The 26,540-nt window shown below is 40.6% G+C and overlaps 1 protein-coding gene across 1 annotated transcript; it reads left to right on the top strand.

The window, feature by feature from the left end:
* The first annotated feature begins 1,838 nt into the window (after window positions 1-1,838).
* Window positions 1,839-25,708, top strand: ISOC1 (isochorismatase domain containing 1). Its single transcript, XM_053454233.1, has 5 exons — window positions 1,839-2,186; window positions 18,782-18,901; window positions 19,634-19,837; window positions 20,139-20,255; window positions 24,442-25,708. The coding sequence occupies exons 1-5, from the start codon at window positions 1,839-1,841 to the stop codon at window positions 24,586-24,588; spliced, it is 936 nt and encodes a 311-aa protein (XP_053310208.1). The 3' UTR covers window positions 24,589-25,708.
* Window positions 25,709-26,540: the final 832 nt, after the last annotated feature.

The following is a 26,540-nucleotide window of genomic DNA, read 5'->3' as shown; positions in this document are numbered from 1 at the left end:
CCGCGCTGCAATGTAATTTACAAGAGGAAGTTTCTATGTTTACGTGGATTAATCATCCCATGATGCACTTTCCATTTTTTGAAAGGGAGAATAAAAAAAGGCCTGAAATCCACATCAAAAATATTGAGTGGTAATATAACTAGAACTCTGTGTTTCTGGAAAGTCAGTGTTGTTGATTTTCAATATGTCATGGTTACCAGGGGTGTTATTCACTAAAGGGAAAGTTGACAGGAGAGTTGTGGCTTCAGCTCCCTGACTTTACTATTCATTGTGAAGAGCCAAAACGGAGTTGACTCTGTATAATGCATAATTCAATGAGTTAGGAGAGCGTTGAATCAGAACTTCTCTTGACAACTCTAACGTTTAGGCAGTATGCATCATACCACCAAAGTAACCAAGAAGTATTTCAAACAGGCTATTACATACGGTAAATAAATAGGAAGTTGTAAACTTTTATCTGTTTATAACACAAAAAATCTAACAAAATTTAGTGTAGCCTGCAATGTACAAATATTAGTGTTTTAACATACTCTGGGCAACATCAGAGCGCAGGTTTTGGAGCCCGCTGGACTTTTAAACCCTAAATATCTTGGATGCCCCTGGCCCCACCAGAGTGCTCTTTTGCACAAATATACCACCTGTGGCTGGGCTCAGACGAGCAGTGGTTGGGAGAGGGAGCACCTTGGCATCACCCCTGAAGTTTCGGAAAGGAAGCAACGTTTGGCGGGTGTACCCAGTCGGGGTACAGGACCTCCTGTGAAACCCCATGCACAGAATACACCATTTTTGGATATAAGTATTGGGACAACTGACCAATACATCAGCAGGGACTTTGATGATATCACATTCTAAATACATAGACATTATGTAGCTGGATCCCCCTCTTTGCAGCTATAACAGCTTCCACTCTTCTGGGAAGGCTTTCCACTAGATTTTGGAGTGTTTCTGCAGGACAGTCTAGATCTTCCTCACCAAACTCATCCAACCATGTCTTGGGGCGCATTCATGCTGGAATAGAAAAGGGCCTTCCCCAAACTGCGTCCACGAAGTTGGGAGCATATAATTGTCCAAAATGTCTGGTTTTGTCCCCTGCGGCATACCAAGACATTTTGGACGATGGTACGTGTTGCAGACAGAGGTTTGTTTAGAAAGCTGAGCGCGGGTGATTTTAATGCTAGTTCTTTCCTGATACCGATTAGCTGCTTCGAGAATCGTCAGGAAGAGCATGGCAGCTGCAGCGCTGCAGTTTCTGCACCGGCTAAGTGTGTTTCTAGGCTTTTTTCTTTTCTAATGAACGTATATTAAAGTGCTTACGGATTACTTTAATGCGGGGCTGCCTGGGGCTTTAAACCGTCCCTTTAATGTACATTGTGCATCCATAAAGCCATTGGGACTTTAATTCCAGTGAAAGGAAGGAGGGGGTGGGCATGCTGACAGGTAATGCTGGAGACAAATGGCTCACACTGTACATCTCATCTATATTTACTGAAATGCATTCATCTTCCCAAAGCCAAGCAGAGAGCTAGCACAGCAAACCTCTTCCAATGAGAGAGGGCTTCTCAGTTACTAATCTCAGACAAGCCTCCTTATCCAATCTGCTGCTGGCAGGAGGAGGGGAAGGGGAGGGAGAAAGGGAGGCGGGAGGAAGGTGGCTAGTCAAAGGGATAGGGCTGTCACCTAGCCGGCCCCCCATCGACGTTTTTCCCCTGTCTCGCCTCCGCCTCTCGGTGTGGTGACAGGAGGAAGGGAGGCAAACACAATATAAAGCAGCGTTTTGCCAGAGAGGGGGGGCTGAAAGACACACCCATTTTTGTTCTTGTCTCCAGCTGTTGGTGAGCATGGCAGAGCAGTCAGTGTGCGCGGCTCAGGTGAACAGCTGCCCTGCCAGTCAGAGCGGCAGCAGCAGTGGTGGTGCCCTGGGTGCCATAGGCTCTGCCGGCGGCAACAGCAGCGTCCCGGTGCTCTTCTGCTTCTCGGTGTTCGCCCGGCCCTCCTCGGTGCCCCACGGCTCAGGGTATGAGGTCCTGATCCAGAAGTTCCTGAGCCTGTACGGGGATCAGATAGACATGCACCGCAAGTTCGTCGTCCAGCTCTTCGCGGAGGAATGGGGTCAGTACATTGATCTGCCCAAAGGCTTCGTGGTCGGCGACAGGTGCAAAGTGAGGCTGGTGCCCTTGCAAATCCAGGTCAGTAACCCCCCTTCGTTGGTAATAGGTATGCCCTACACCGTGAGGGCGTGGACGATGCATCACGTGCTTTTTAGTATACCTTAGACTGGGCAGCGCAGGCGACCTGTTGCGTCGGGCTTGTCGCACCCGTTACTTGGTTTGGGGATGGCGAGGTTCGCACGAAGGCTGCGATAACTATTGCTACATCGGGCTGTCGTGCCCGCGCACGCTGCTCGGCTGATGCACAGCCGCGAACCGGGCTCTTGTAGGGGCGGAGGGAGCAGGGTGGCGGGAAGCGCGCGAGCTGCACAAGCGTCAGTTCTAAGTCTTAACCCATTCTGTGCCACAGACTATGGTCTGTATGACTGTATAGAGAAACATTGTCCTTAAAAATGACTCACTACATCTATATATCAATCATTTTAGACCCCCCCCCATTCGCCAACTTTGCTTCTCAAGATAAGAGATGTGCAAAATGTAAGGGGATTTGTAGTTTTGTTTCCATGGTGACTGCTCCATATTTAGAATTTGGACCTATAGATAAATCGTTAATTATAGTCCCAATAAACTTTAAACTGAACTGTTAGGAAAACTGATGGATGTAGGCAGGGCATAACTAGTTTATTTGCCCCCCCCCCATAACTCACAAATGCACTGGTACACATTTTTACACATGCCCACAGATTTGCACTCATGCCAACACGTGCACACGCACTTACACATACACGTTCATGCTCACACACCCACGCTCACACACAAACATTTATACACATGCTCACACCCACATTCACACTCACACACGTATGTGCTCATACACACACAAATACACACCCACGATGACACACTTACATATACAAATCCATTCTCGTGCATGCACATTCGTGGTCGCACACAAATACTTACAAATAAACATCCATGCTCATACACACTTACACCTACGCACATCCAAGCTCTCGCACATACGCATTCATGGTCACGCACTTGAACATACACATCCATGCTCATGTATACACATCGTCTGTATCTGTTCTGCCACCCGGGACCATTCCTTTCTGAATAAGTAAGGTTTGCTTAATCATTTTCATTAGGTTTGAAAAAACAAACTTTACTGCTACTAGTTTGCTGGTTCGCTATACACTACCATTCAGCCTTAAAACAGATACATCACATTTCTGAGTCCTACATATTACACTAAACACTGTACACCATTTTCACTATACGCGTGTGATTTACATAAACAATAGATGTATTAAAAGGACTCTTGTCCCAATCCATTACCTTCCAGTGTTTATTTGCATGCAAATAAAGCCACATAGTAACATATTAATTTAAGTTAAAAAAAAAAAAAAGCCTAAGACTAAGTCCATCGATGTTCAACCCTTCTACCCACCCTTACTGCTTTGATCCAAAAAAACTGCTTTGAATTTTATATACGGACCCTTTTTGAAGGCATCTGTTGTATTTGATATTCCCATAGACCTAAAATACAATGTAAATTCTATAACGAAAACTAGTGATTTTAGTTTATTTTTCGTTCAGTAAGTAATGTGCTCTTCAAATTATCTGAATTGTATAAATAATTGATAACCAGTTAAACCTACCGTTTATTATTATTTCTGCTATTAACGAAACACGTTAACAAAACATTCTCAATCCTGTTTAGTTCCATTGACATCAAAGAGCTCCGCTGTACTTTTCGTTTCCGTTCTATTGTTTTTTTATGGTTGTTAATAGTAGGGAAAAATGTCCAAAAGAGTGACTCCTGTAACTGCATTCCCTTATAGCCTATCCAATGTAAATCTGTACCTGTCTTTATTCGTTGGTTATTCATCAATTTAAGATTTCCCATAGTGTTTGGAAATGTTTTGACCATACCTGTTGGCTATGTAATAATTTTGGATATTTATAAAGTAACAGTATGTTGAATATTAAACACGTTAATATTTTCTACAGGTGAAATTAACCATGTAAGCTGTTAGAAGTATGTTTAATGTCTACTTTACTGAGAGGGTGCTAGATAAATGGAACAGCATCAAAGCAAGAGCGGTAGAGGCTAATGCATCGAGAGAATTTAAATTGCATGGGATTGAGTCGAAAATAAGACCGAGGTTTGATTAAGGTTTGGGTCTCTACATCAGGAGAAATGGGTAGACTAGATGGACCGGGTGGCTCTCATCTGCTGTCAAATTACACAAATAGACGTCAAATATTTCTGTATATTTGGTAAAATATTTTTCCTGCAGCGCTTACACCTTACATGACCATTGAATCATGCTTATTTGCTAATTATCTTCCAATTATCAACTACAGGGCCTGAAAGTAAGAGAGATTGCCAGCTAGATGTTGGGGAATGCTGCATGGGCAAAAAAGATTTCCTATTAAAAGCGACCCAAGCGCAGACCCTGTATAATGAACACTATCGGATTCCGTTTATAATAAGACCAGCTGGTAATAATACCATAGCTATGCAGTTAGTAGAAGTAGGGTACGAACATGTAAGCCTGCTCGTCATAGAAAACAAAATATTTTTATAAAATTGTTACACAAGCTGCATTATAAATTTGTTTCTTTTAACCCCTTAATGACAATTGCCGGTTCTGGCACGGCACGAAAAAAAAGTCGATTTTGACAAATGACGTGCCAGAACCGGCACGTCTTTAAACGGGTGCAGAAAGCGATCTACGTTCGCTTTCTGCACCCAAACGGCGTTGCTGTAATGCCTCGACCTCGAGGCATTCAGCAACGCCACGATCGGCACCAGGGGCCATGTCTGGCCCCTCCCCGGAGCGTCAACAACCGCCATACATTGTATGGCGGCGGACGCCCGTTTTAAAAGCGTTTAGGAGGCGATCAACGATCACCTCCTAAACTTAAATGGTGTCGCTGGAATGCCTCGATCAGGAGGCATCCAGCGACACCAAACACTAACCTTCAAGTTGAAAAAAAAAATAATTTTTTTTTTTAAAAAAGGCAAAAAAAATAAAATATATATATAAAAAATATATTTTTGTGAGCAAGTCCTAAAATTAGCACATTAGCTTAAAACAATTCTCGCATGGAGAGAGTTAAAATACTGGCATATTAAATGCCCATGGGGTGTCTACTTTTAAAAAAGGTATGATTTGATGGGGTAAATTGAATTGGCCGGGTTCAACAAGGTCCCAATTAACACGGGGGGAAGGATGGCCACACATCTAATTTCCAATTAGAAAAATGCACACATACCAAATGTGGCCTTTTAGTTCCCCCCAAAAATGACAAACCCATGCATATGGGGTATCACTGTACTCAGGAGATGTTGCTGAACACCTTTTGGGGTGTTGTGTGACAGCGGCACATACCAGGAGCTGTAAATTCATACATAACATAGGTGTGTGGGGGAAAATACACACAAAAGAATACTACTGCAAACTTTGAAAAAATTCTGGTGGTAAAATGTGTGCATGCAAAGAGTTAAAATACCAGCATTTAAAATACCCTGGTGTGTCTAGTTTTCAAAAATATATGGTTTTGTTGGGCACACTGAAATGGCCCGGCTCAAAGATGTACCAAATAGGGCATGGGCAGTGGATCCCCAAATGCCAAAGTTCAACATTGAAAAATGCGCATGTCCCAAATGTGAGGTATCGCTGTACTCAGGAGATGTTGCTGAACACATATTGGGGTGTTTTGTGATAGTGACATATACGAGAACCTTTTAATTCATACCTGAAGTAAAATGTGTGTGACAAAACTAATGCAAAAAAATGACTACCACAAAGTTTGACAAATACTGGTGGTAGATATGGTGCATGGAAAGAGTTAAAATACTAGCATTTGAAATACCCTGGGGTGTCTAGTTTTCAAAAATATATGGCTTTATTGGGCATACTGAAATGGCCCGGCTCAAAGATGTACCAAATAGGGCATGGGCAGTGGATCGCCAAACGCCAAAGTTAAACATTGAAAATGCGCATGCCCCAAATGTGGCCCTTTTGCCCCCAAACAGCCAGGCAAAATCATTCATGTGAGGTATCGCTGTACTCAGGAGATGTTGCTGAACACATATTGGGGTGTTTTATGATAGTGACATATACCAGAACCTGTTTATTCATACCTGAAGTAAAATGTGTGTGACAAAACAAATGCAAACAAATTACTACCATAAAGTTTGACAAAGGCTGATGGTAGAAATAGTGCTTGAAAAAGGTTAAAATACTAGCATTTGGACTGGGCTGTCTAGTTTTCAAAAATATATGACTTGATGGGGTAAATTGCATTGGCCGGCTTCAAATATACCCGAAATGGCACATGGGGGGAAGAATTACCAGATTTGGAAAAAATGGCTTTGAAATAGCAAAACGCTACCTGTACTTATTGCCCCATAATGTGTAGAAAAAAGCAAAAAAACATAAAAACATTGGGTATTTCTAAACTCAGGACAAATAGTAGAATATATTTAGCAGTTTTTTTCATTACCTTTTATAGATGAGTAAAAGATTTTTCAACTAAAAGTTAGAAACAGTAATTTTTTTCCAAATGTTTCACCATATTTTATAGTTTTTTAATAGTAAATAATATGATACAATCAAAACAATGTCATCTAAAGAAAGCCCTTCTTGTCCTGAAAAAAACAATATATAACTTGTGTGGGTTCAGTAAACGGGAAAGAAGAAAATCACAGCTAAACACGAGCAGCGCAGAAATGTTAAAACGGCCATTGTCACGAAGGGTACAAAAAGTAAAATCAGCCTTTGTCACGAAGGGGTTAATAAGCTTCCCTAGCACGGCTATGTTTGTTTTAGTGTAAATATAAAATGTGTAGCTTGATAAATTATGCATGTTTTAAAAAAAATATGTTTTCTTAGAATTTCTGCACTAATGATAAAGATACCATAGAATGTAAATCAGTGTATCTTTGAATAGTCGGCAAGATAGGCAGCATCTGATTTCTGTGAACCATCCCTATCAAAACTCTGGCAGAACCGGCATTCATTCTTTACTCTTGCTATATGAGACAATACAAATCAGCCCCTTGCTTATGTAGTGCGGTCCCCAATGTGGAACTTGCACTCATGAATACAAAGCCAGCTTGATTTGTGCTGTTATGCGGTAAAATACAGGGCTTAGTCATCATGTTCATCAACATTCATGGGATTAGTGTGTGTGTATAATGTGTTTATATATGTATGTATATAATCATATATAAAATTCTAGATTGCAAGATTTGTTTCTTCAAAGTCCAAATTGTTACATTATACAGTACTTACGCCCTGTTTAGTCACTGTATAGTGCTGTAGAATGTAGCACTATATAAATCAATAATAATACCGTATTGGCTTGAATATAGGCCACATCCTAAAAGTTTGGTGCTATTTGAAAGAAAAATGTATTTTTAAAGAAAAAATACACATTAGTGGAATGGTAAAACAGTACGTTATCTAATGAACAGGAATGCATGTATTTTAACATTTTTGGGATCTATTATGCAGTTAGTCAGCATAGGTTATATACAAACAGAAATTTAGAAAACCAATAGCCATTGTAAGCCCTCCCTTAATTCATAATGCACCTAATTTAGAGATATTCCCCTCTGCCCCCCCAGATATGCCAATCTGCCCCCCAGAAATGTTAATCTTCTCCCTAGATATGCCACCCCCCGACTTACCAATACACCCCCAGACTCCCTGGTGTCTAGCGGAGCCGGCCGGTGGACGTCTGCTTGATGCGCTTGGACAACCTCTGCTGTCGGCACTTCCTCTGGGGCTTCTATGGTGGAGCGCCGGAAGGTTATGTCACGCCAGTGCTCCACCGTGGAAGTGCCGGCAGCGGAGGTTGTCTACAGTCATCACGCAGACGTCCACCGGCCGCCCGAAACTGCATGTCCCGGGTGTCGAGCAATACAAACTGTGCATCCCTGCGCTAAACCCCGAATATAAGCAGCACCCCCACTTTAAAGACTTCAAGTGTGTGTGTGTGTGGGGGGGGGGTGCGGCCTATATCTGGGCAAATACGGTATTAAATGTATAAATACATACACTCCAGCCTGTTTCCTCATAGTGCCAAAGCACAAGAGATTATCATTGATTCATCTGCTACCTGATGAAAAAGAACAGTCTGCATCTCCTGGCCTTAATAACTCTCAGTGGGTCTCCAGCAGGATGATAAAGAACACAACGCTGTTCCATGTTGGACAGATAGAAAAATGATTCTCAGTGGAATTACTCTTTTTGTTTTGTTCTGCTATTAATGGCTATGCTAGAGATAATACAGTGCCCTAGTCCTATACTGTTATTTAAAAGTGCTGTTCTACTTAGACAAAACATTAATTTCACTCTGTAGTAAGCATCCAACACACCAGGGTAAAGCCGACAATGTAGTCACCCAATCTACCTCTCAGATCAGGTGCTGCATTGTTTTGCTGATGGCTATATGCCATGACCATAAAAATGCAACATGCTGCCATCATTAGGAAGCCCCTGACCTTAAAGTGCCAGGGCCACTTCCCCAGCCCGGCCCCTCTTTCTAGTATGTTAAGCAAATAAACCTTTTGAGCTTTGTAATTTCATTCTGTCCTCAGGATGAGATTCGCATCTGGCTATTGAACATGCTTGAAAACATTACATTGAAGGGATACATTTTTTTATAGAGTCAAAAAGTTGCCACCCGGTAAAATTTTAACAGAAATTCCTACAGGAGATGGAAAGGGCCATTTTTACAAATTTCTATTCTTTTATTTTTTTCTTTTTTTTTTGTATTTGCCCTGTTAGCATGCAGTATAAATTGATGCATCCATGGAAACCTTACACAATTTTCTGCTTTTTGATCTTTTTTAAGGGTGTCAACCAAGTGTCTGTGTTCTTGGGCTTACTCCGAGAAACAGCCCAGAAGTGAACAGAAACATAAATTATGCTTCATCTTTGCTAGCAGCAGTATTGTCTGGTGGTATGCTATGTGTTTATGGTAGTTTAAGTCGCTGTGAAGAGTCAAAGAATGATAACTCCAGCGGAAACTTCCTTTTGTTATTCTGAGGCTCTACTTTGTCACGTTGACAAAATATATAAAACAAACTCATCCTCATGTGGTGGAATGATTTTGGAGAGGAGCAAAAGATAGCCACCATCTGCTAGCCCATACAAATGTGACACATGGTACATAAAATCTGTAGGGCTGCAACTAACGATTATTTTAATAATCGATTAATCGGCCGATTATTTTTTCGATTAATCGATTAATCGGATAAAAAAAACAATATGCAAATTTTTCGTTTATTTAAAAGAATTTAATGAACTGGATGTTAAAAAACAACTTAAAATTTACATTAACATTCTTATTTTGTTATGATGTAATAAAAAACAATATTTTCAAAGTACAAGAACCCAAACACAATATTTATGAAACAAAATAACCCCAAACATTCTGAAAAGAGGTGGACTATTACTGTTCAAGAAACTTTGCCCCAGCACTTTGCACCCAGCACTTTGCACCCAGCACTTTGCACCCAGCACTTTGCACCCAGCCCTGGCACTTTGCACCCAGCACTTTGCCCCAGCCCTGGCACTTTGCATCCAGCACTTTGCACCCAGCATTCAGCACTTTGCACCAGCACTTTGCACTTTGCACCCAGCCCTGGCACTTTGCACCCAGCACTTTGCACCCAGCCCTGGCACTTTGCACCCAGCACTGGCACTTTGCACCCAGCACTTTGCACTGTGCCCCTGCACCCAGTCTCTAACTCTGCCCTGCACCCAGCCCTGCCCCCACATTCTGCCCTGCCCCCACACTCACACTCTGCCCTGCACCCACTCTGCCCTGCACCCACACTCACACCCTGCCCTGCATCCCCACCCCCACTCTGCTCTGCACCCACACTCACACCCTGCATCCCCACCCCCACTCTGCCCTGCACCCAGTCTCCTGCCCTGCACCCCCCACCCCCACTCTGCCCTGCACCCCCACCCCCACTCTGCCCTGCACCCCCACCCCCACTCTGCCCTGCACCCACACTCACGAACCGCTCTGTGCGAATGGAGCCACTCGCACAGAGCGAACCGCTCTGTGCGAATGGAGCCACTCGCACAGAGCGAACCGCTCTGTGCGAATGGAGCCACTCGCACAGAGCGAACCGCTCTGTGCGAATGGAGCCACTCGCACAGAGCGAACCGCTCTGTGCGAATGGAGCCACTCGCACAGAGCGAACCGCTCTGTGCGAGTGGAGCCACTCGCACAGAGCGAACCGCTCTGTGCGAGTGGAGCCACTCGCACAGAGCGAACCGCTCTGTGCGAGTGGCTCCATTCGCACAGAGCGATTCGCTCTGTGCGAGTGGCTCTGTGCGATCCGTGCACATAGACATGAAGAATACTTACCTCCGGAACGCGTCACATCCGTCACGTAGCTAGAAGGCGGAGACTGCAGAGCGTGTAGCAGAAGCGGGGAACGCTCGCGGAGGTAAGTAAAAGGAGCCGAGTGCTCCAACAACGAATTGATCACTCGATTAATCGATAACGGAAATCGTTATCGATGATTTCCGTTATCGATTATTATCGATTTTATCGATTCGTTGTTTCAGCTCTAAAAATCTGTTTAATATAAAAGATATTTTCTTTGTTTCTCAAGGCATACAATAAAACCTACTGAGATTTCTTCATAAAAACACCCCAAAAACCAAAGTGGGTAAATTCTAAAACAATGTGTTAACTTAGTAGGTGTAGTCCCTTTTGAATGAGATTTTTATAAACGTAATTGCTACTTATCCAAATACCGTATTTGCTCGATTATAAGACAAGGTTTTTTTCCAGAGCAAATGCTCTGAAAAATACCCCTCGTCTTATAATCAGGGTTGTCTTATAATCAGACCTCAAATAGGTCTGATTATGAGACTAAGATCCAGATCCCCCGCAGCGATGCAGGGGACCTGGATCCTCCTGTGTTATGCCCTCCCAACTTACCGGTGCTTCTGAGAGTGGCATATAGGGGTATAAGGCATTTCTGGAGGCAGAGTGGCACATAGGGGGTCAAAAGGCATATCATGGGGCACAGTGGCATATAGAGGGTTAAAAGTTAATATTCAGATTTTGGGGGGTCGTCTTATAATCGAGCAAATACGGTAATATGGTTATTAAGTACCAGTCAAATTAACTTTCTATAGTAGTTTGTATGTTCCATTATACTGTTGAAAGCATGATCAGGCTGTGTTCACACAAGCCTTTTTTGGTTATGCTTTAGATTTTTGGTTTGAAAAAGACAAAGGAAACGGGTACAAATATTGAGCAAAAGTTTAGTTCTTGTGTAAACATAGCCAAAGCAAAAGATCAGTTTAAAAGAGCATTATTAGATTCCTGCAGTTTTCTCATCCCCACTGCATGTCTAGGTGACTGCATCCCCAATATTTAAACTTGAGAAAAATGTTTTTAAATATTGTTTGGTGGGCCTGTGTTTATTTTATTTTTGCTTTGTTGCATCTATAATATTTTCATGTAAACATGGTGAAAATGCTGTTAATTAAATCATAAATTACATCATTTTGACAAGAAAAATGTATTTACAATTGAAATGTATTTGCACCCCTAATGAGTTCTTCTATTTTTATTTATTTTTGAAACTAATTTTAACCACCTCAGACCTGGGGATTTTTTTTGCCATTTTTTCCAAATGTTGGTTAACCCAGGGCTTGACAAATTTGTTGTGAATCTAGGCGCCAGCTAAAAAAGTTAGGAGCCAGGATTTTTTTTAAACTAACAGTTGGTTAGGAGTAATCTGATCATCATCAGCCCGCTTACTAAACTCACAGCATTTGACCTGGTTTTGACCTGGTTTTTGTTGTTGTTGTTGTTGTTGTTTTTTAATCTTTTTTTTAACGCTTTCAATGCTGATGATCAATTGGAGCACAGCATTGACTAATATTTAGTCCCCACAAGCTTGTGTTAACAAATGTTAACCTCTGCAATGCCACGAATGTGTTATACACAGTTGTGGAATTGAAGGGGTTAACGCTGCACTGTCGCTCTCATGGGGCGATCAGGCAGCAGGGGGGAGTTGGGGCTGGCCTCCACACTCATGTGGAGACCAAAGAACCCTCTCCCCCTGTCCCTGAAGCTGCCTCTGGCAGCTGGGAAGCAATTGCTGGTCTATAGACCAGCCATTGCAGGGGGAGTCTCTGATGACTGCTGTAGGCTTCCGTGCCTACAGGAATCGTCAAAGGGCTTGTGGGGGCTCGTTTTTGCTGTTGCTGGTCTGCCTGGGCTTCCAGACAGACCACCAGCAGCAGAGCCCCTTACAAAACGGGAATTAACCCCTAAATGCCGCAATTGCGGCATTGAAGGGGTTAAGGCTGCACTGTCGCTCTCAGGGAGCGATCAGGCAGCAGGGGAGGGTTGGGGCTGGTCTCTACACTCATGTGGAGACCGAAGAACCCTCTCCCCCTGTCCCTGAAGCTTCCTCTGGCAGTTGGGACGCAATTGCTGGTCTATAGACCAGCCATTGCAGGGGGCGTCTCTTTGATGACTGCTGTAGGCTTCCATGCCTACAGGAGTCATCACAGGGCTTGTGGGGGCTCGTTTTTTGTGTGGGGACCCAATCAACACTCAACCCCCTTTTCTGAAGCTGCCTGTGGCAGCTGAAAACGCGATTGCAGGTTTTCATGCAATCACGGTTTCAGCCCACAGAATCACTCCGTGGGAGTGATCTCTGGCTCGGGGGCGGGCTCTGAGTGGCTGTGCTGTCTGCCCAGACTCCTGGGCAGACAGCAGCAGCAGCGCCCCCCGCGATCACAGGCTGACAAACACCTAGGAGCCAGGAAAAAATTCTGAGTCGCCATGGCGACCTGGGATTTGTCGAGCCCTGAGTTAACCCCTTCATGACCGGGGTTGTTTTGTTTTGTGGGTTTTTTTTTACCATGTTTGCACTAAATGACCAAAGCAATTTTTGTGTCATTTAAGGCACCCACACACAGTATATATTATTTTTTTAAGCGCAGGTAGGGCTTTCTCTTGAAATAATATATATATATATATATATATACCATCACTTAGTATGAAAAATATCTAAAAATATGGGGGAAACTAGGAAAAAAAGAAAACCTTCTCAGTTTCACAGTTAAAACAAATATATCTATACTATACTATACTATGATCTACTTTACGAGTAATAGCTAGCTCCTAGATGCTTCTCACTGTCTCCCATGTATGACTGCCTGTTGGATGAATGCTATGTGTGGTGTTGTGATTGGCAACTAGTTGCCACATTTACAGCTTATATTAGATAATACGCTGTAATTCATTCTCTGCTTTTTTTTTTCTTCTCTTATTCGGTTCGGGTAGCAGTCTACTGTTTTCTGTTTATAAAATTCTTAATTATATATCTTACGGTAGAACGGAACATAATAATGAATGGACGCGTTGTTCGTTTTGAATAAGCGTTTAATTGCTTATAATTTCATTCAAGAATTTATTTTCTTCCTTTTTTTTTGACATTGTAATACCCTACCGATGTATTCTAAATCTGAGAACATAAAGTATAAAATATTTAAATAAAAAAAAAAAAAGAAGGCGTGGGTCCTGCGTTAAGCTAAAACCGCATTCCACAATAAGAACATCATACCAACAGTCCATGTTGGTGGTAGTGTTATGGTTTGTGGTTGCTTTGGGTCAAGGGCCACTAAAGCTTTCATGATCTCTTCTTCTTTTCTTATCCCCCCCCCCAAAAAAAATAATATTTTGTAATATTTGGAACGCTAAAATTACAACTTGTTTGAAATCTTATATCAAATTTGGTTTGGATCTAGGAGCCTGCCAAAAGATTTAGGAGCCAACTCCCCCCCCCCAATCATGTTTTTGATTTCATACATCACCCCCTAGTCTTTACTTAAATGATGTTTATTGGGGCAATACAACATCAAACACACCTTTCTTAAGTGCTGAACCACTTTGTATGGGACTGCAGTTAACCCCTTTATGATAAGGGTTATTTTACACCCTAACGGCTCAAGCTTGTATGTCTAACCATTATTCTTACACTAACACCTTACAGTAACACACACACTAACATTATACACTCATACACACACATGCTGACATATACATTCATGCCAATGCCATGCTGTAACATACAGAACACCATACATACTAACACTATACACATACACACACTGGCTAACACGTATTCCTATAAACACTCACTCTAACACTATGCACACATACACACTAAAGCTGGCACTACAATACAGTAAACATACTGGCTCTGGCGCTACATTTAAACACACTGACTAGCACTAGACATATACACTACAGTACACACACTCATAAACTGACTCAATCACTATACATATACACACTGACTCTGACATAACCATATAAACACACACACATACTGACTCCAGCCCTATACATATGCACACTGACTGACACTACAGTATACACTTCTATGCACATACATGCAATACTACCCACCCTCACCTCGTAGATACCCGCCACACTGCTGCCTATCCTCTGCCATTGTGAATCCGGCACCCCATGCTTTCCTGTGGTGAAGCGGGCGCTGTGAGACCCTGCTGGGCACCTCATGGCACCTTCTTCACTTTGCCTCTGCATCAATGAGTAGGGTGCTGGATTCACAATGGTACCCCTGACCAGTTTTTAGCCCCTTGTCCTGCAAAACCCTGGCACCAGGAAGTGGTTTCTATTTTCCATGGCTTGTGGTTTGTCAAGCCCTGCTATACATGTCCATCTATACTCTTAATTAAAGATGAGCACTTCTATAGGAATGCAGACCTAAGGAGGTTATTGTCCTGTTTCATACATGTCTCAGGCCAGTTGTTCAAGTGATTGATTTTTTGGCTCTTTACTTTGAACCTTAAGCTTTGTTTTCTAGATATCTAAACTATACTCATGTATAATTAGAAAGACTTGAAACTGAGGCATTAATAAATGTCAACATATGTCGGTTTAAAACTAATTAATAAATCCCTTCCGCGACTTCTCTATTGTTAAATACACGCTCACGGAGTACAGAATAGAAAAATTGTCTGTGGTTGCTATTTTTATTCTAGACAAGTTAATGTACAGGTTGACTGAACACATTTTTCATCATTTTGTAATCTAAAAGTGCTACATTAAATTTGAGTGTTTTTATATATTAATGGGACACTGTAGTCCAACTTTTTTGTTTAATTGTGTATTAAACAAAAAAGTTGGACTACAGTGTCCCATTAATATATAAAAACACTCAAATTTAATGACTACAGTGTATTTTATAGCATAATTACCCATACCCACATAACAATCTGGCAGTATCGCTTTAAAGCCACGTGTCATTACAGACTTCTTCGATTCTTCATACTGCTTGATCTCCCATGCACCAGTGCAAAAACCGCTGGCCATACTATTGTGTCTTCGAGACCCCTTTTTTTCTTGTTGGCATATATGTAAGTATATAGGGTCCCGATAGGGTAATAACTCAAGGACTTGCCCATGTCTAAGCATTTTAGGTTACTTATATTCGTAAAACATACATAGAGCAAAAATGTAATTGTTTAATGTATGTCCTAGGGTAAATTTGCGTAACATGGAGATTTCTTACCTACCAGTTCCCAAATAAAGTTTGGAAACTATATTATTATAGCATATGTTACCCCCTTGCTCTGCTTTCTTCATTTAATATGCAGGAGTTGTAAAGCATGTGGCCAACCATAGTTACAATGGGCAGTTATATTTACTGTGTTCTTCATTCAGTTTCATTTCTTTCGGCGATGGTGTTGCAGAGATTACTTTTTAGGGTAAGCAGACTTGATGGCGGCTCAAATACAATCAAACTAATACCGCAACATAACAAGAAAGCTCTGTATAACACCAAGGATTGCAGTGCATCTGGCCATTTAAAACGGCAGGCTTTTCAGCCTTCTACACAAACTTAGTGTCTCAACTACATTAGAATAAAGAGCACATGTTGATGAACAGATGAACATTTTGTATGTGCTTCTTCCTATCCCTAATGTGTTTTTTAATTAGCAGATACCCATATATTGTGTTTATGCTGCCTAATCTTTACAGATGCATTCACTGACTTGGGGTTTTAGCAAGATCCACCTGGGTGTGCTTTTATGAATATATATATATCATACTGTATTTGTTCCTTATTTAAAAACAAAAACTGTTTTAGTTTCCGTGTAGCGCTTTCAGTGACCCAAATGTATGTGTTCTGCGTTATGTTAGCCCAATCTACTAGATAAACACCCTGACTCCTTTTCATACTGCCTGTGGTAAGCAATAGAGTGACTCATTCTTAATCACCCAGCTGGACACTGACTAGTTGAATGCCTTTGGTTGAACAGACTTCATTATAACTGCCATGAAGCAGCGGCTTGATGAGGTGTTTGAGCAGGAAAGAGAGAGCAGAGGAGGAAAAAGAGGCAAATTTGTCAAATCAGAGTAGCGCAGGAAAAAACAAGATTCATGACTGCTTACAAAGTCGACCTACAAATCTGCAGAGAAAAGAACAAAATCATAGCCCACATTTCTTTAAAAGTATGCTCCATTAATCTACTATATATAGCACTGTTCTTAAGGCTCAATGAGAAATAGTCATATTTGCCTGATTATAAGACAACCCTGCTAAGTTTGGATCTTATGAATCCACTGCTTTCAAAGAGGGACATTAACGTAACACAAGATGAAAAATAATTTGAAGGGGAGAAATCAGCCGTATTCTGAGAACAGGAAATTAAGATGGCTGTGCCCATGGTGTATGCAATGTGGGTACTAATATGTATATATTGGGGTTGTATGCAATGTTCCATCTAATTTTTCTTAGTTGGTGGGCGCAGAAAATTTCTCTTGTGCAAAAAGTTTCACAGAGCAAAAATTTTGTGCGCACAATATCCGCGCCGCATAAAGTTTCAAAAAAATATTTGGACATGTGCGCTCTCTAAAAAAGCTATGTGCGCGCGCACAAGCGCACAAGCGCACAGCTTAGAGGGAACACTGGTGGTATGTGCTTTTTTATTATTTTGTAATGCCCTTGCAAAAGTTTGTAACTGAATTGCAAAACATGACACCTAGAACAAAATGCACAAATTAATCCATTAGGATCCATAATTACCGTATTTGCTCGATTATAAGACGAGGTTTTTTTTCAGAGCAAAAGCTCTGAAAAATACCCCTCGTCTTCTAATCAGACCTCAAATAGAGGTCTGATTATGAGACTAAGATCCAGATCCCCCGCACCGCTGCAGGGGACCTGGATCCTCCTGTCCCCTCCCCCCCATTTAACACCCTCACACACACACACACACACCAGTGCTTCCTGCTGTATTGCCAGGGCAGCAGGTTGACGTCTACGCGATCCGCGTAGACAACGTCCGCTGCAGCCGGAAGGAGGTGTGGCTAGCAGCGGGGGTTGTCTGCGTCCGTCGTGCATACCTTCCCCGACTGTCAGAGATCAGAGTTCCCCGCACCGGTGCGGGGAACTCTGATCTCTGACAGCCGGGGAAGGTATACGCGACGGACGCAAACAAACCCCCGCTGCCAACTCCACCTCCTTCCGGCTGCAGCGGAATGAGACGTCAACCCGCTGCCCCGGCAATACAGCAGGAAATTGGAAGTACCGGTAAGTAACTGTGTGTGTGTGTGTGTGTGTGTTAAATGGGGGCATAGGGCATTTCTGGAATGCCTTATACCCCTATATGCCACTCTGGCACTTAGGGGGGTTAAAAGGCATATTATGGGGCAGAGTGGCATATAGGGAGGTATAAGGCATTTCAGGAGGCAGAGTGGTGTTAAGGGGGCATTTAATAGAGCACTCTGCCTCCTGAAATGCCTTATACCTCCCTATATGCCACTCTGCCCCATAATATGCCTTTTAACCCCCTAAATGCCAGTGGCATATAGGGGTATAAGGCATTTCTGGAGGCAGAGTGCTCTATACAATGCCCTTTAACTCCCTTAATGCCACTCTGCCTCCTGGAATGCCTTATACCTCCCTATATGCCACTCTGCCCCATAATATGCATTTTAACCCCCTAAATGCCAGAATGGGATATAGGGGTATAAGGCATTTCTGGAGGCAGAGTGGCACATAGGGGGTCAAAAGGCATACCATGGGGCTCAGTGGCATATAGAGGGTTAAAAGGCATATCATGGGCCACAGTGCCATATTGGTGTGGCAAGCCTGGGGGCAGATGTGCGTAACTGGGGGACAGGTTGGAAAATACAAGGAAATAAAAACAAAAAAAATATTTTTCTCAATCATAGCTTTTATTTAAAAAAAATAGTTTACATGAATTAACATTTACTGGTAAAACTTTTTTCCTTTAGGGTCGTCTTATATTCAGGCTTTTTCTTTTTTTCCTAAGTTAATATTCAGATTTTAGGGGGTCGTCTTATAATCAGGGTCGTCTTATAATCGAGCAAATACGGTATATATTTCCAGCTCCACCTTCAATAACATGAATGTCGTTTTACTTTATATTTCAAAGCATTAAAGATTGGGTATAACTGTATAAAGTATTTTAATGAAAATCTCCCACTAAGGAATTTCGCATTGTATTATGCATGTGTGAAGTGTTCTTTTTTTTTTTTCTTTTTTTTTTTCTTTTTTTTTAAACAGTTTCTAAATTATTTAATGAAATTTTAATTTTCAGTTATCAACTCTTGGAAACCTTACACCTGCAAGCACTGTATTTTTCTGCTGTGACATGCAAGAGAGATTCCGACCAGCAATCAAATATTTTGGAGATATAATCAGTGTTGGACAAAGACTGGTGAGTATTTTCATTTTGACATATATGTATTAGGAAGATCATATTGTGTTGTCCTGATTATATACCGAACCCCCCTTATTTAAATCTTTAACTTATTAAAATCTTTATAGTCTGCACCTCTAATTTATTCAGGCTTTAGGTATTCTCAAAGTCTCCCTACCTTGTCCACCGACCGCTTCTGTGCTCCTATCTTCTTTCCTACAGCTCCGCTTCTTCTCTTGCATCTTTTTGTTCCTTTGTCTTTGTTGCTTGTCCTGCTGCCTTCTGTCAGGCCACTCGCCGATGTCCCAGTGACTCCACTCTTTTGCGTAAGAAGATAGAATACTGCATGGATTGGCAGAGAAAGAGATGCAGAAATTCTTCTCTTTCTCTTAAACAAACGAGGGAGAGGGTGTAGCTCAAAGCTAGAAGTCTGCCAGGAGGCCTGACTGAAGTCATGGGGACAAGCGGAAAAAGACAGAAGAACAAGGAGTAGTGAAGCTGCGGGAAAGGTGACGAGGTTACAGAAGCGCTCAGCAGAGAAGGTAGGGAGACGTTGAGAGAGTATGAGTAAGACTGAATAATATAGCCTTCTAGTAATGTGTTTGTTTGTTTTTTGTTTTTGTTTTTTACATTTCCTTTAAATTGGCACTAATCTATATGGGTGCAACCTATAATCAGACAATACGGTTATCAAATTTGAAAAAAAAAATTCAATTTAAAGTAGACTATTCGTTTTTCTTGCCATTTTAGCTCCAAGGTGCACGCATTTTAGGAATTCCAGTCATTGTTACTGAACAATATCCTAAGGGACTTGGAGGCACTGTGCAAGAACTTGATCTCACAGGAGTGAAACTTGTACTTCCTAAAACAAAATTCTCCATGGTCTTGCCAGAAGTGGAAGCAGCATTAGCAGAAATTCCAGGAGTCCGCAGCGTTGTATTGTTTGGAGTGGAGGTACTCATGTGTCCTTATTGCTTTTGTTTTGTTTTTTTTATTTTTGGAAAACGGTTTATTTGATAGTGTTGACTTTCTCAAACAATAAAAAGTTGTAAAAAAAAAAAAATGCAAAACATCAAAATTATTGTGTACACCTTGCAGTACTTTAGTATATTTTTCAGTGTTTGATTTTGTTGTACTGCTGACCCACTTTTTGTTTCACTGCAGTACCATTTTTTTTCTTTTTTTTTATTACTTTTGTTCATGTATTTTAAATATTCATGTATGGTAATCAACTAATGTATCCTTTACCCATTAGACTCATGTATGTATTCAGCAAACAGCACTGGATTTGATTGGCAGAGGTATGGAAGTTCACATTGTGGCAGATGCATCTTCTTCAAGAAGCATGATGGACAGAATGTTTGCTTTGGAGGTAACTACAGTTTACAATATTATAATAGTCTTTACATTTTCATTACATCTTCTCTTGTACATTACTTTTTCAGACTTTCACAGGTCCAAAAAATACAAACGTACAATGTTGTAAGAACTTTGGGGTTAATACTTAGCCTTATCGTCTGTGGAGAAGCTACACATTATTCACAAAGCATACTAGAAAAATGATTTTAGGATTTAGATTGAATTTATTAAGTGTTATTACTGATCAGCATATACAATAGGATTGAAGTCTTAATGGATTTGTTCTAATATCAGAATGGCTTTTATTATTAGCTTAGGTACAGTGCAATGTTTTTATGCGCTGTAATGTTCCCTTTAGAAGACAGAGATGCAGTAAGCAAAAGGGTATGAGTATGAAAACTCTTTGTAATATAACAGTTATGGCTGTCTTTGATGCACGTCTAAAGGGGCAAGCTACCCTAGGCCCATAGCAGTTACCTCTTGAGGCTGTAACAACCACAGTCACTTCTGCACATGCCTGCAGCTTACCTTTACGTTGCTTGCACAGTGTCCATATATACTCCAGACATGTGCACATAGGCCAAAAACTTAATTTTACCTCAATTATTTTTTTTCCATTTTCGGGCAATGAATTCTGTTTCTTGCCCATTCAGTTTAGCCTAATTTTCGAGGGATTTCTTTATTTGGGGACAAAATTTACTTCTGCTATTGCCAACGGCTTCGGCGTCTTCTTTTTCGTCATCGTCTTCTATCGTCTCCCTTCTCTCTATCTTCTGTCTTTTTAATCTGCTATCTTTGTCCGCATCTCCGTGAACACAACCCCGATGTCATCTAAACTGTCATTTTGCCCTCACTGAATATGGCGGCTTGCAGAGATGTCCTCTCTCCTCGGATTGGAATATGGAGGGAAGGATGTCACTGCAAGGGCCACCATTTTGATGGAAGTTCCTGCCGGGTTATGTCCGCAGAGATGCAAGGCGAAGATGGTAGATTGAAGATAGAGATGATGGTGATGAAGATGATGGGGAAGTATTAAGCAGAGAATGTAGTGGAAAACATTTAGAGAGTGTGAGAGAGAGATTGAATGAGTGTGAGTGAATGTGGGCCCACAAATTTCGGACACAAATTTTGGCTTTTTGTTTTCGTCCGATTCGTGGGGGATCTGGCCTCTTTTTAGGAGCTTTGTACGAATTGCCGAATTTTTACCAAAATTCTGTAAATTTGCAAATTGTACGACTCCAAAGGTCTAATGTACAGTAGGGTCCAAAAGCCTCACTATCATGACCTGCTGGTATGTCAGTATTTCTGAAAAAACTAAAATATGCTATACTTAATAATAGAATTGTCCCTAATAAAAGAAAAAAAAAGGTTGCTCTTCCTTGTACTTCAGATACATTTGACGTGACTTCAATGTGGTTTTAGGATTGTTATCCTGCTGGAAATGTAGTCTTCTTCCATACATTCCAACATTAAGCTAGAAGTGATTGTATGCCCCTATAGAGTGATACTCTGGTCAAAGTGTAGTTGAAATACAGAATGCTTCAGACAGGGCCAAAATACACAGCAAAGTACTATAAAAGGAGCAAACACAGATGTAGTCAAGTTACATTCCTAAGGTCTGTATTGGCAGCTGAGGTTCATAGACGATAGACGTAGCACAGGACAGGAGACTATCAACAATACCAGAAGATGAGCCAGAGATGTAGAACTTATAGTAACTCGGCAATGTTCTAAGAAACGAGAACTTTAGCGGCAGCAGAGCTGAATATTTCCTGTACCCTGTTTACATAATGTGGTGTCTTGTCACGTGAACTCTGTAATTGCAACCAAAAATTTAAGAACTTCCTTTCCCCAGTTTTTCCACTATTCTGTATTTTTTAGCCGTTCCTAAAAATTTAGACTTTTTGTAGTGGTTTACAGACCACTACTCTCCTATGAAGGTCACGCTTTGCCCATCATCTTTTATCTGTGCCTTTGCTTACTGGGGTAGGAATTTCCTGGTTCAGTTGGGCTTGAATTGTGGATGTTGCGTTAGCGTTGATCGCCTTCTAATTTCATTTAACGCCATGATGTGACAGGCATGTCAATTGTCACAAAGGGGTTAATATCCAGTCTTTACTGGATTTACTGGTGAAGTGTGTTATTGTTTCTATTCCTTACTCAGGAGTGGTTTTGTTAAAATGGCAAAGATAAATGGGAATTTAAGTGGAGGTACTTTATTGGAATGACTTTAGGATATTTCACACAGCCACAGATAACTGCCTGACATTGATTGCTTGCTAATGTGTGGCAACATAGAACACAGAAAGGTCAAATGTGGGCAGACGTATTTGAACATTGAACAACTCTGCTAAATTGCAATCATTTCTTCTGTTCCGTGCCCCCGGCTCATATGTTTCATAAGCCATTAAATAATTGTGACACAGGAAACTTACAAATCTGTTCTGTTTGCATTGCTTTTAAAAATGAGTGGATGTTCATTACAGAACAGTGTATTTGTTTAATACATATGTGACAAAAAGCACAAAACATTATATAGAAACAATGGAGATATTGAACAAAAGTTGATCTCAAGACAAATGTATCAGAAAACAATACAGATGTTAGAGAGGCAGAATTTAATGTTTGCTGGGATATAGTTATGTACCCTACTGTCTACAGTAAGAGACTTTTTACATTTCTTCCGTGCATTCCAAAAAGCTGATTATCAGTTGTGTTGTATGATGAAATAGAACACTTTTAGTGGAATCTCCTGCCAAGTGGTATCTGTGAAATGGAGTGTGACGCGCAGTGGAATAGGGCTGCAACCAACGATTATTTTCATAATCTATTTTATCGATAGTTGTTTCAGCCCTACAATGGACTAAAGTGAGCAGATCTAAAATATAAGTGTTATATAGGGGTGTCTATTCACCGTGGCACCCATCATACTGCCAATCTTTTCACAAGACACAGAATCGTTGGCTTATGATACATGTCTGTAGCAGTGGGAATTTGCTGGCTTTTAAATCTAATAGTAACATGTAGAGGCTTTTGGTGTTTTCAGCTTAAAACACAAGCACCTGGATCATAAGCTTATGGAACATAACTTTTATTACTATTACAGCAGGCTTTTATGATCATGGGGAACTGTTGACAGTGTTTTCAAAAAGATGGTGTTTCCTTCTAGTTCTTGCATAATTTAATGTTTTCAGGCCACTACGTATTAGCCATTTGTATGTATTTTAGCTATGTTATCTTAGCGCACTCTACTTGACACTCTCTGGCTCCTTATCGTAATGACCGCAATAAACAAGCAGGGTTGCTTAGACTTTATCACCGCGCCGGACCCTCTGACCAATGAAAGTCTAAGTACTAACTTCATTAGCATTACCATAAAGAATTAGGTCAGTGTGGTGTTTGAGAAGGGAAAGTTAACCAACATGTCATGTGACTGACAAGAATGGCAGCTTCAGGTCTGCAGATAAAGGAACAGAAAGAGATTAAACTGGGCTTTTGTCAATGCGAACCTACATTACTGTATACAGCACTGTACGCTTATGTTTTTCCATTGTTACCATTTAAGGACCAGGCCTGTTGTACACCTATAGAACCAGATCCTTTTGTTTTGTTTTGTTTTTGCTTATTTTTATTTAACCTTTTCTACACTTATGATATGTTTTGATTTATTTCAGGACACGTAGGGCCTTCCTTTGAAAACCTATTTTTACATTTAACAAAATATTTATTAGGCTTAGTTTCGCGTAGTTTTTTTTTGCATGGTATAGGTGCCACTGCTAAATACAGTTTTCACTCTGATCAACCTCCCTAAAGATCACACAGTGAAGTAAGACGCTGCAGTCCTGCTTTTCTGATGACAGAACATATAAGATGGACTAAGGCTCATATAGACCACCATTGCACTGACTGTCATTAGACAGCCATGTCCCTGCAATCCTATTGGTGCTGCAGTACCAATTTTCACCTATGATGTTCCAACTATGTCATTGGTCATGCAGGACCAGCATTTTGTGACATGGTATGCCACCAATTGCAACATGTTTAAAGTGATATTATACCCAGAAATCTAGGCATCATTTATTTTCATTTATTGCTAAAAGGAGATGGTTGTCTACTTTATTCATAAAATGTATATTGCTGAATTGTGTGAAACTGTGTTCCTGTTTGTTGCAACTATTCTAATTCTGTCTTCTTTTTAGCGCCTGGCACGGAATGGAATTATAATTACCACAAGTGAAGCTGTGCTCCTTCAGTTAGTAGCTGACAAAGACCATCCAAAGTTTAAGGAAATTCAGAACCTCATAAAAGCAAGTGCTCCAGAATCAGGACTCCTTTCTAAAGTATAAAAACAAAACTTCATTTTAAATAACTGCAAATTTACTCCAGTTTCTCTCCAGTGTAAAGTAATACCAGTTTTCCAAGAGTACTGTTTTCGTTGGTGAGCCTTCTACATTATTGATAAACTGCAATCATAAAAGAGATTCTTAAAATCTGGCCTCCGGGTTGGACTTTTCGAGAAGGCTAGAAACCAGTAAAATAGCAATAAAACAAAAACATTGACGTTAGTTTAGTTTTACATAAATGTTTTAAACATTTGGAGCTCTTCAATGAAACTGGACTATTTTTGAAGTGAAAACATTTTACTTTAAAAAAACAAAAAAACCCAACGAACATGTAAGCTTTCCAAAGCTTCTGATCATAAACATTTATTAAATGGTTTAAAGTTGGAAAGATTTACTTTGGCTCTGTGGGCCCTTACTTTAAGCTCAATTCCTTTTTCACCAAGGAGGATTGTAGAAATATAAATTTAAATCTTTCATTATTCTGAATCATTAATACCAACTATGTTATTGATTTCTTAGGGTTATCGGATGACCATTTTTTTTACTGGCCTGCCACTAATACACCACATAATCCTTATTAAAGCTTGCATTTTAAAGTGTGCGCTACAGAATTCTGTGTCAATGGAGTAATGTACTATGAACAGAAATTCTATTTGTCAAACAAAAGTATCTTTTATAATGTGAGCTTCCTTCTTCAATCTTAAATCCGTATTGTTCTTAGTCATAACCGTGTATAGTCTGAGCTCCCAAGTTTCAAAGCACTATTGTTCAATCCTCACCCTAGGAAAAACAGAATTTAAAGAATGGTCTATTTGACATGTTGTAAAATTAGTTACTATTCTGCAGTACTGAGAATACCATTGTCTTTGAGAAATTTTGGTGCCAGTGTCATTATTCTTATACTATTGGAACTTCAAAACGGTCTGTGTCCTTTTTATGGCATTGTAGAAAATTAGTAATGTGAGATAAATACTTAAATTCAGTGATTTATGATAAGCTGTGTGTGTATGTCAGTGAAAATGTTGAGTAATTGTTTTCTGCTTAAAATTGTTATATTTTGTATATGTATATGTTTCCATTTTTTGGTCAATCCCTACTGAATAAAACACGTGAATTTTCTCCACTTCTCTTTATATGCTTCCACTTTTTAAATGGTAAATGTAAAATCGTTTTTACTGTATTTTGCTCTATTATAAGACAAGGTTTTTTCATAAAAAATCATCTGAAACAACAGTGTCTTATAATCGAAGTTGTCTTTTATTCAGACCTCAGGTGGCCTAGAGGCTTGTCACTCACACTCTCATTCACTCTCTCACACTTTCTTTCAATGTCTCCCTGATTTTCTTTCTCTCTGAATCTGTCTGCAATATTCTGGCCTCTTGGAGTACTTCTACAAAAGAGGGGAGGCACGGAGCACACCACGAGGACAGCCCCCCCCCCCAGTTCCTCCATTCTGGGGAGATGGTGTGCACCGAGGCTCTGCCCTTTTGTGGAAGTACATGAATAACGGAGCTGATACCAAGGAAAAGTGGACAAAGAAAGGAGACGAACGAGAAAAGGCAAGTGAAGCTGCGGAAAAGAAGACCGAGACATCAAAGCAGTCTGTGGATAAGGTAGGGAGACAGAGTGTTAGAGAGAGTGAGTGAGTGAGAGTAACAAAAGCAAAAACGGTGGCTTTTATTTTTTATAACAGGGTCATCTTATATTGAGCTCTTTTCATTGGGATCAAAAGTTTGGGGGTGTCATTATAATCAGGGTCCTCGTATAACGAAGCAAATACGGTATTTCAACTATAGTTCATTTAACATTGGTTGTACATGATTTTTAATTTAACCTAATTTGGATTTTTTGTTTTCAGATATTTATATTTTAGTTTAAATTAGGGCTGCAACAACTAATCGATAAAATCGATAATAATCGATAATGAAATTCGTTGGCAACGAATTTCATTATCG

This window comes from Spea bombifrons, chromosome 1 (genome assembly GCF_027358695.1).
Source record: "Spea bombifrons isolate aSpeBom1 chromosome 1, aSpeBom1.2.pri, whole genome shotgun sequence".
In the NCBI taxonomy this organism is placed as follows: domain Eukaryota; kingdom Metazoa; phylum Chordata; class Amphibia; order Anura; family Pelobatidae; genus Spea; species Spea bombifrons.
This window is presented reverse-complemented; position numbering and strand designations above follow the sequence as displayed.